The sequence below is a fragment of the Gymnoscopelus braueri genome (assembly GCF_963280865.1).
Source record: "Gymnoscopelus braueri genome assembly, chromosome: 1".
Lineage (NCBI taxonomy): Eukaryota > Metazoa > Chordata > Actinopteri > Myctophiformes > Myctophidae > Gymnoscopelus > Gymnoscopelus braueri.
Window position 1 is genome coordinate 22,061,525 of NC_137603.1, and position 11,263 is coordinate 22,072,787.

The 11,263-nt window shown below is 40.1% G+C and overlaps 1 protein-coding gene and 1 long non-coding RNA gene across 2 annotated transcripts; one reads left to right on the top strand and one right to left on the bottom strand.

The window, feature by feature from the left end:
- The first annotated feature begins 3,316 nt into the window (after window positions 1–3,316).
- LOC308085468 lies at window positions 3,317–4,065 on the top strand. Its single transcript, XR_013933175.1, has 2 exons — window positions 3,317–3,359; window positions 3,819–4,065. It is a non-coding gene; the product is annotated as an uncharacterized lncRNA (long non-coding RNA).
- Window positions 4,066–6,469: 2,404 nt separating this feature from the next.
- On the bottom strand, window positions 6,470–10,924 carry LOC308087912 (uncharacterized protein; the record flags this gene model as incomplete). Its single annotated transcript, XM_080432159.1, has 7 exons — window positions 6,470–6,649; window positions 7,057–7,167; window positions 7,629–7,774; window positions 8,043–8,199; window positions 8,481–8,547; window positions 9,032–9,156; window positions 10,820–10,924. The coding sequence occupies 7 exons, from the start codon at window positions 10,922–10,924 to the stop codon at window positions 6,470–6,472; spliced, it is 891 nt and encodes a 296-aa protein (XP_080288285.1).
- Window positions 10,925–11,263: the final 339 nt, after the last annotated feature.

Here is an 11,263-nt window from a genome sequence, read left to right on the forward strand (position 1 = left end):
GTGACATAATAATGATGTCATGAATAGTTCATGACGAAAGGGGACGAAAGGGGGACAGACTTTTTTTTGGCTGGGGCCGGAGGACAAAGTGACAGACTTTTTTTTGGCTGGGGCCGGAGGACAAAGTGACCATGCCCATGTATGGACGAAACAGGTACAAAGCCTCATGTAAGCCCGACCCCTTGGGTCTGGCAAATAGGGTTACAAAATCGTGAAAAAAAAAAAAAAAAAAAAAAGGAATGAATGCGACAAAAATAATAATAATAATCATGAATTCAAGGCTTCATGGCGTGTGTAATTGATAGAAAACTAGAAAAAGTGCTCCTCGGAGCACAGGTCTCCGCCAGGTCAGGTAGGTTATTGTGGGCCAGCAATGTTCGCAATTCGCCAATCAGGATGGAATATAAAATATTGGACAGAACCATCTTGATCACTTGAGATAATGTGTACCGATTTGCATGATGTTTGGACAAAATAATATAAAGTAATATAAAAAAGAAAAGTTTTGCAAAAATCGGCCTCTTAGTGGCGCTATAGGCAATGTTAAAAGGCTGGCATTTGTTTCTCAACGTAGTGCAAATGTGCGTGCAAAGGTTCACCGCAATGGGGCGCTGCGTTCATGATTTGCGGCATTTTGTTCAAAACGGGCCACTCCTGCAAACTTTAGCAATCTTAGCCAATCAGGATGGACTATGGAAAATCAAACAGATCCGTCTTTATCACATGACTATAGAGATCATGTGTACCGATTTGCGTGAAATTTGGATAACATCTTTAGCATTAATATCGAAAAATGTGTTTTACATAAGTCGGCCTCCTGGTGGCGCTATAAAAGGCAAATGTAAAAAATGCAGGGCAAAGGTTTTTCCTTGGCCTCTAGAGAGTGTGCATACAAAGTTTTACACAGATCGGTGTAGTTATAGGTAAAAACACGAATCGGCCTGTTATAGCGCCACCATGAGGCTGATTTGAAAATATTCAAGTGGCATTTCTTCCTCGGCATAGTGGAAATATGTGTGCAGAATTTCACGGAGATTGCATGCTGTGTTCATGATTTCAGGCATTTTGTTCAAAACGGAGCACTCCTGCAAACTTTGGAAGCCATTTTTATCCATTCAAGATGAAATATGAAAAATCTGAAAGACTTGTTTCGTTTAATGTCTATAGAGATACTGTGTACCGATTTGCGTGATGTTTGGAAAAAATCTGTACGAGTACTGTGAAAAAATGTGTTTTGCACAAATCGGCCTCCTGGTGGCGCTATAAAAGGCCCATGTGAAAAATTTGGGGCAGAGGTTCTGCTGTGGCATCCAGGGAGTGTGTGTGCACAGTTTCGCTGCGATCAAGCCAACGGTGCGGGAGATTAGCTGTCCACAGACAGAATGACGGACGGACGGACGGACGGACGGACGGACGGACGGACGGACGGACGGACGGACGGACGGACGGACGGACGGACGGACGGACGGACGGACGGACGGACGGACGGACGGACGGACGGACGGACGGACGGACGGACGGACGGACGGACGGACGGACGGACGGACGGGGGGCAAAACATACTCTCTCGCCATGCCTTTCGGCCTGGCGGAGACAATAAGTAATTTTTGGGGTGAACTACTCCTTTAATATCAAAACATGTCATGGTATATTTTCTTGTTTTTTTTGCGATACTGATGAATAGGAACTTAAAGTATACTATGTTAGTTCCATTGATCCAAGGTGGATCCCCATCAATTGATTGATCATTAACATATACTGTACATGCTTTGAAAATGCACGTGGCCCACCCATCTGACTAAATGGTCAGATGGTTTCAAGATTTTAAAGTGGGCCCTGATCCAGAAAAGGTTGGAAACCGCTGGCAGAGGTACAAAGTAAAAAATTTCTGCTGTGGTTTATCTGCTTTACTCTGGGCCTTGATGGTACATTTCTTGTAAAAATGTAGGCTACACTTAAAATATGTCATTCAAACACCCAGAGAGGACAACTCATGCCGAGCTGTTTGTCGATTTGTCATCAGCTTTCAACACCATTCAACCCCACTTGTTTGGCGGTGGTGGACAAAGTACTGAACTCCAGCACTTACTCCTGGTCAAATGATATTCAACTAGAAAAAGTGCTCCTCGGAGCACAAGTCTCCGCCAGGTCAGGTAGGTTATTATGGCCTCCTGGTGGGGCTATAATAGGCCAATGTGAAAAGGGTGCCATTTATTCCTAGGCCGTGCACAGCAATCGGACACTGCATGCATGATTTGAGGCATTTTGTTCTAAAATGTGTTTTGCTAAATTTGACCTGCTGTTGGCGCTATAACAGGCCAATGTTAAAAGGGTGGCATTTGTTCCTCAACGTAGTGCAAATGTGCGTGCAAAGTTTCACCGCAATCGGACGCTGCGTTCATGATTTGCTGCATTTTGTTCAAAACGGGCCACTCCTGCAAACATTACATGTCAATGTTAGCCAATCAGGATGGAATATGAAAAATCTAAGAGATCCGTCTTGATCACATGACTATAGAGATCATGTGTACCAATTTGCGTGAAATTTGGATCAAATCTGAAGGCTTAATATAAAAAAATGTGTGTTTTACATAAGTCTGCCTCCTGGTGGCGCTATAAAAGGCAAATGTGAAAAATGCAGGGCAAAGGTTTTTCCTTGGCCTCTAAAGAGTGTGCATACAAAGTTTTACACTGATCGGTGCAGTTATAGGTAAAAACACGAATCGGCCTGTTACAGCGCCACCATGAGGCTGATTTGAACATTTTTAAATGGCATTTCTTCCCCGGCCTAATGGGAATGTGTGTGCAAAATTTCATGGAAATTACATGCTGTGTTCATGATTTGAGGCATTTTGTTCGAAACGGAGTACTCCTGCAAACTTTGAGAGACAATTTTTGCCAATCAGGATGGAATATGAAAAATCTGAAATTAGCCGTTTCTTTTAATGACTATAGAGATACTGTGTACCGATTTGGGGGATTTTTGGCCAAAATCTGTAGGAGTACTGTTCAAAAAAGTGTTTTGCACAAATCGGCCTCCTGGTGGCGCTATAAAAGGCCCATGTGAAACATTTGGGGCAGAGGTTCTGCTCTGGCATCCAGGGAGTGTGTGTGCACACATAAACCCTATTTGGCTTGTGTAATTATGTATTTGGATGATGTTGACTTTTGTAATCAAGCTTAATTAATTAACCTTGGCAGCTTGTGGGGGGACGACTATATTTAGCTTGAAGATCTGTTCTAGTCAGCAAGCGACATGTTCGTGCAATGGAGGAATACGTTAGGCTTTATAATGCCATTCTTCATCTTTTTCTCTCAGGCAGTACAAGAAATGGAGAAGATGAAAGCTGAGGTTAAAGGTCAGTAACAGTGTGTGACTTTCACCATCACTTACTTATTCCCTGGCATTCAGGATGACAATGACACGGTTGGCATTCAGTCATATGTTGTATATTGAGAAATCTACCCTCCTCTGCTTTTGATATACCCTCTGGTCATTAATTTTTATAGTCGGTGGAGATATGTTTTATCTCTGCTTCTGGTCAGACTGAATTAAATACATGCATTTCCTCTCGGGAAATGTAGACTGTCTGACATGATAGATATTCATGTTTGATAATATCACAATTTAGAAATCTACATTTATTTTAAAAATGTGAAAAATAGCAAAGCTCATAATGGAAATCTTTCACTATTTGTCGTATATAGGGCTTACGTGGTACATGAATTAATTTCTTGGTCCTCCCATGGCACATGATCGGGCACCCAACTTGCATTCAGGATAATGTTGGTATCTCTTCCTCTTGTGTTCTGTGTAGAGCCAGGAGCCCACGCAGGCGATAAAGCCCCAGCTATACCGGGAAGCCGTCAGCCTATGTCTCCTGATCACCAGCAAGGCAGCAACCAAATGCACCAGTGTCCGTGCACTCTTAGCAGGTTCTGTTTGTGGATGGATGGGAGTGTGTGTCTGTGTGTGTGTGTGTGTGTGTGTGTGTGTGTGTGTGTGTGTGTGTGTGTGTGTGTGTTTACAGGGCATGAGTCTGTTGTTTGAGAGGGTATACTATACAGTACATTCCTACGTTCCTCTTCATACCCTTCTCCAGCTCACCAATGCAGTTACATAATCAAGAGTTCAAATTATCACCGGTCCATTCCCCCCCAATAGCTATTCGTTTTTGTCATTGTTCCTTTTTCGTCCCCAACAGGGGCTCTGTTCTGCACTTGGAATTCATTTAGGGACATTGACATTGAAAGGGAATTTTTCTTCATACAGTAAATCAATGTTGTGTTTTAATATGCCCTATCCTAGAGCTTCTATTCACTGTTGGAGAGATTGGTATTTCTGTTTGTGTATGTATAGAATTGATGTTTTTCTCACCTGAAGTGTCTTGTTAACGGGTATGTAGGAAAAAAAACCTTAAGAGGTCAATATTTAAAAAAAGAACAGAATCCTGCATGCTGTTCACTTGTACTGTAGGCTACACTTTAATAGGCACATTTCAGTCACAAGACATTCAATCAGCCAAGAGTTCAAGCTCAGACCAAAATGTTGTGCTTATACAATACTACAGGGATGATGCAGATTATGATTCCATTGGAAATTTTGCATTGGGTTTTGGATATTTTTTGTTGCTTTGTAGCAATCAAACGATTATGATATTAATGTTTTGCTCAACAAAATGCCACAATGTTTTTATGATTTTTGACACGGGACATTAATGTTTAAAAAGTACATAAAGGCTTCAGCATTCACTGTTGAGATATTAATGGGTATAATGTTTCTTATAACAACATGTTAAACTGTCTTAGGCTTATGTTAACCACAGACCATACTAAATCAAAAACCCTATGGCAAAAAGCTTTGGAAAATATGTTTTAGGACTACGAACTGTATCAATTTATTAAAATATAGCCCACAATACAAGTGAACACACTTGATAAATGAATGTCAGCCACGTGACTGCAGAGATAATGCACTGCAGGTTATGAATGAAAAAGCACTATACTCATGAGTTTTCATGTTGTTACAGAAGTTGGCACCTATTCATAAAACAAGAAACACTGTATTCATAAAATAAAATAAAAGATATTTTGACCACTAAATGTAATTTTCTGAAGCCATTGATTTACATTTCATCATGGTGGCTTCTTCATATATTGATACTGACAGTACATTAAATTACTCCCAAGTCCCAATTAGCTGGACTTCAAATGAATATGTACCCACTGTACTACTGTTCATTCCTTTGTTAAAGTTTCCGTTTCCTTTTGAAGCACACATTTTTTTCCACCAGTTTTTTTTCCCACCAGTAGCCAGTGTTAAGTGAAAAAGAAAATAAAACTAATTTAAATTCAATTCATATGATTATTGTCCCAGCTTAACAACTTTCAACCTGGTGTCTGTCAGGTCTATCTACAAGCTCACAATGGGTTGTGATGTGATGCATTGTGTCCCTGTAGATTTTGTTTTTGCTTTTTTTAAGCCTTGCCTTGTCAGCATTTCTTTGGAAGTGGAGTGATGAAGATACAATATGTGGGGTTACAGTCAAATCCAGACCTTGTTTTAATGTTTTATTTAATGAGTGTATGGGTTCAGAAGCAGCTATGTGTGTTCATTAAAGTATGTATGTGTGTTCTTGACTCATTTGGAAACTGAAGGGAGTTCTTTCAGAGACAAGTTGATATGGTAATAAAGAACTAATTAATTTATCTGGGTGGTGGAGGGCCCACATATGGTCACATTATCAGGGACTCCTGCGAGTTCCCCAGCTGGAACCCCTTGGATCCTCCATAGATTACAGACACACCTAAGCATACAGCAGAAAAGTTGCATTTATTTGTCTTGATAAAATTCAATTGCAATATTCTTTGATTTATTTTTTAAAGTTCCAATATGACATTGTTCTCGCAGAGCAGTTCATCTACACCCCCACAACTTACTGTGTAACAAATCCATAATGCTGTATATGGTTTGAATGAGGACATTAAAAGATGACAATGAGACCGCATGGTGGATTCATCCGTCTTTTATCATACATAAGCTACAGGTTCATACATTTATAATATCTCACTTCACTTGTCGTTTATGTCGTTTATAAAGAATCACTTAAGTGTTTTGCTTTTAAACATACTAGTGCAGTGTGCGTTTGGGGCCTGGCCACAGTTTGGTATGTGTGTGCATTCAGAGCAGGCCGGTTCTGAACCGCTCATCCAATCGACACTGCTCAACCTGCCAAGTGTCAAGTCGATCGGGTTTGCAAGATAATGTGTAGGGCTGCAAATATCCATTATTTTCGTTGTGATTATTCTATCGATAACTGTTTTGATTAATCAAGAAGTTCCTTTCATTTTCTCAAGAATGTATACTGTAGTGTACAGTAAATGTCACACAAGTCTCACGTTAACCTCCAAACTGTAAATCATTTTATGAAAACACTTCATACTATGTACAGTATTTAGGGAGGAAATTTCATTTGCGTCCATAAGAGTCGTTATAGCGTTCGATGAGATAGGTGCCTGCCTTAACAGGAGGGTACTTATCAGAGCCATCGCAACATGTGATCAGAGCCTCGTCATCTGGTTGAACAAAGAACGCCAGAGAATGACGTGTGCTGGAGTCACCAGGTGGCGGCATCAAAACCTTATGAACCTGTAGAGAGGAAGAAACAACAGTATTAAGTTGTATTTATTTCATTTCAGGAGGAGTTCAGGAGGAATGCTTCACCTGTAGTTACAGGCAGAGAAAGAAGGAACATAACTATAGTTTAAGGTAAATGTTTTAATAATTGATTAGTATGATCACACATTGTTTAAGGTTGGGCAACAGAGGTGTGAGGACTATCTGAAAAAGCACAAAATAACAAAGAGAAATTAATGGGATTTGACCGAAACTTTGAAATCCTGAGTGCTAAAATCACATCCCTGAAAATAACAATAGATAATGAAGTCATCTCGCAGATTAGTCGTTTCATATACCAGAGGAAATATTTACAGTAGGTCCTATACGTTTGTAAGAGATTGACGGTCAGATCGTGAGGTTCAAACGTGTAAACTCACAGCAGAGATAAATGTGTTGCTCGTCCATCGCTGCATCAGGTCTGCAATGTTAAGGAGCACTGTGCCGGGGATGCTGGGAGCGGAGATGTAGTCCCCTGACCGACCCAGGACCTATGTGAGTATGGGCATCCAAGAGGTCACACCCTGAATATAATGTCCAGTTTAGCATGAATTAACACTTTGTCTTGCAGTGAGGCTGGAGCCAGCCTGGAAGCACAGACAATTGGCAAGGGAGCTGGAAGGCCATTCTCTCAGTGATTAGTTAATGGTAGTAGACAAGCCTGTTGTGCTGCAGAGTCTATAGAGATCATTTGACTATTGTCAGTGCTTGCAATTTTATAGCTCATTTGTGTGTGTGTCTGTGTGTTGCTGAAAAGGACCAGATCCTCTTATAGATGGCTACTTCTTTCAGAGGCACACCGTATAAAGTAAATAGATCTACATCGACACGTTGTGAGTTTGTAGATTGGCTATTTGAACTATTTGAAAATGTTTTTAAAAATAGTAAAACATGGCAAAGAAGTTTAGGGATAATGGGTAAGGCACTGAAGATAGGGCCCTATGTTTGTTACCTGCAGCCCTCCCTCCTGGCTCTGGAACACCAGTGTGATGCTCCCATAATCAGAATGTTCTCCGCACCGTAGCTGCCCCTCCTTCACCATGCCACTGTCCACCGGGGGATAGTAGAGGGATCTGAGAGTTGAGCCATTCCCATCACCTGTAGGACACCACACCACAGTCATTTGTAAAATATATACATATACTAACACTCTGAGAGTGTACAAATGGAACCAAAAGGACCCGTAAGGGATTTGTACACTCTCAGAGTTACCAGATCATTAGGTTCATCCAAACATGTTAACTCACAGCAGAGATAAATGTGTCGCTCCCCTGTAAAGTGAAGCTGGGGACCCCCTGGAACCCTCTCAAGGACCCCTGGAGGTCCCCAGACCTCACTTTGAGAACCACTACAATAGATTACCTACTCCCTATTAATGAGTGAGCTTTGAGGAAGACCGCTGGCTGCAGCTCCAGACTGAGAGCCATCACCCTGAGCACCCTGCATCCCAGTATCTTACAGCGCAGGAAGAATTCTGTCTGCACCTCTCGAAACCCTGACAGCACACCACACGACGGCCACTTCTACAATGGGAAGGGAAAGTTGACGGTTACAATATAATTACAATAGGCTAATCAATAGAACAGAATAGATCAAGCTTAGAATTTAAACCATATGTTGTAATTTACTGTCAGTCAAAGCAGACAATGTCTATCACAAGAGCTGTAATCATAAAGAGACAATAAATACCTTTACAGATCAAGACTCATATCTTATATTGCAGTACAAACTTTATAGGTATTAAAAGCGAAGTCAGAAGGTTGACTGCATGAAATGTATTGAGCCAGAAGTTAAGAGTCCTCACTATGTCTGGGTGCAGACACGCAGTATTGAAGGCTTCCTTTAGGTCCCCTGGTCGTTTTGGGTTCAGCCTGTGTATATAGAGTCATTCATTGTAAATGCATCATCTGTTACAGAGGACAAGCAGTACATTTTGTTTAAGGTTCTTAAAAACCTACTAAGGGGCAGTATAGCTGTCTGTGTGTCTGTCCGTAGCTAATACTACTAGGTTGATCAGTGCCATATTGCTGGTGCAATTTTTTTTCAAATAAGTCAACAACCGTCTTTGTCTTTTTTTTAATCAAGCAATTGTCCCTCCAGGCTATGGGATAAGGGTTACTAGCAATGCTCCTGTCCCTCTGGCTTATGGGATGTACTTGCAAGATTAACACTATATACACACATATATAAACATGACAACATACCCCCAAACTGCAAGTCTTAGACCTAATTTACTGCAAAATAAGTTTTTCACACCTTTAGAGCATATCAGTGGCCATAATGACGAGTTTCTTAACAATAGATGCCAAAACATGGTTACATAAGTTAAATAATTAAAGAAATCAAATGTAAAACCTTTCAGTTTCTGATGAATCCCAGCCGTGATTCATGTTGTTGGAAAAGCTACCCCTGCTAAAGGGCAACTTCAATTCATCTGACTGCAGAAAGAACTTCTTGGAAATGTCCATAACATTGTTCACCTGGAAAAACCCAAGATACACACATAGAGAAGAGGTATTAGTCCTTGTCAATAAGAAACAACAACATAATTAAATTGTAATCAAATGATATAAGGAACATTTATGTTATTGACTAACAAAAACATTCAATATAAAATAGGGGTGACTGGGGAAGTTACAACTGGACGGTTGCAACAAGTCTCCTCCAACCAGAAATATCATATAGGTACAGTGATGTCTTATGCTTAGACCCTCCCCCATCACAAGACAAATGTATTATTCTGAAGAATCATTGTTTTGTTTATCTTTGTGACATGGTTTTGTGTCAAGGTCAGTGTGTCTAGCTAGCACATGGTGTTCCAAGTTAAGCTGCCATATCAAAACAATTACTCATCAGTATTTTTCAACATAAACAAGTGAAGTCATTGTCATTCATGTGCGATCAACATGAATTGATTGAACTGTATATTGTTTTATATGTATCTTTAGTTTGTACCATTTGTTGTATTGTAATCTCTCAAGAGTAAGACAGATTCAGAGCTCCACAGTTGATTCAAATGACCCCCCCCCACCCCTTTTTTGCTGATGGGTTCCCACTTCCCAGATTGGTTGTATTGTGGCTTGTAAAGATGTTCAATGTTTACATGGACCACAATGATAGTCAGTGGTCACAGAGCTTGTTAAAGGTAGGATAAGTAATAGTTTTTGTTAAAAGGTTAAAGCACTATATTCTGTTTGCTATAGATTGTTTGTTCAATAACAGGGGTCCCCCCCACCTCTTTAATAAACAGAAAATACATTTTCAGGTGGGTTGCAATGCAGATTTTCAACCAATCAGGGGAGTAGGCCTACTCAGGCCATTTATCAGCTTCCATTTGATATTGTTCCAGTTCAAATTTTGTCTACTCATTTCTTTGTGTCATCACTTCCAATTTCACTTGTTTATCCTGTATCCTGTATGAGTTGGTATCCTGACCTGAAAACGCATTTTATGTTTATTAAAGAGCTGGAGAGACAGTAGCCATGGTTCACATGACGCTCAGTTACTGTCTACCTGTTACTGAACGCTCTAGTCTAGTTGCTATGGATACAGGATAGGTGGGCTCTAGGTACATCTGGGCACCTCGATGTAAAATTGGCTATTTTGTCCAAAATGTTAAAAATATATAATAATTGAAATATGATCTTAAGTAATGTAAAGTATGCATGATGTGAACATGCATGGTACATCATTATCAGACTTTATTTTATCCTTCAACTTCTTGTTTATGCCCCAAAATGACTGGATATGGGCCTACAGGTTTTGTAGAAACTGTAGACATATTAGACCTTAATTGTCATGGCATGTAATCATGTATACTTTAAGACCATTTTTCTTTCTTTTTTAATTCTCTTTTTTTTTTTTTACATTTTGGACAAAATAGCCCATTTTACATCGAGGGGCCCAGATGTCCTTAGTGCCCCCTCTATAGTAATGATTATTATAGGAATATCACTCACTTACTAAGCTTTAACACTGTTAAAGCCTAGTAAGTGAGTGATATTGTTAAAGTGATACTGTTAAATTAACAGTCAGTGGGTGGCGCTGCTCAAGTAGTTCCAGATGGGTTGGCCACTTTGTAGAACTAACAATGATTATTGATCCCAAGTTATCATATTTTGTCACCTTTCAAAATTGACTCACCTCCTCTTGAGAAATCCCAGTGTTTTTCAGGTAGACAAATCCCACCTCTGTGAAGGCTGTTTTCAGCTGTTCACTTAACTGAGTAAGTTGTACGTCTAAAACCATGACTGGGGGGTCTAAAACAGTCTTTTCACTCAAGCGATACAAACCAAAATCCACCACTGGAATCTTCATCTTGGGACAGAAGTTGCAGATCACAATGTTGGTTGCAGCCCAACAGACCAGTAACAACAACTCAGAATGCCCCAGATTCTTCTGCTGAACTTTGTCAGTTGTTACGTCACATGGTAAGCAACGGACTTGTGTTTTAAGAGGACTTCAAAATAAAAGTCAATTTGATACATGTGAACGTTTTGAGTAGTAACAGTAAGAAAATGTAGTTTTAATTAGGAATTGGAATAGTAATGTATTTTCCCCAAAAATGACCTAGGCTACCGCTATTTG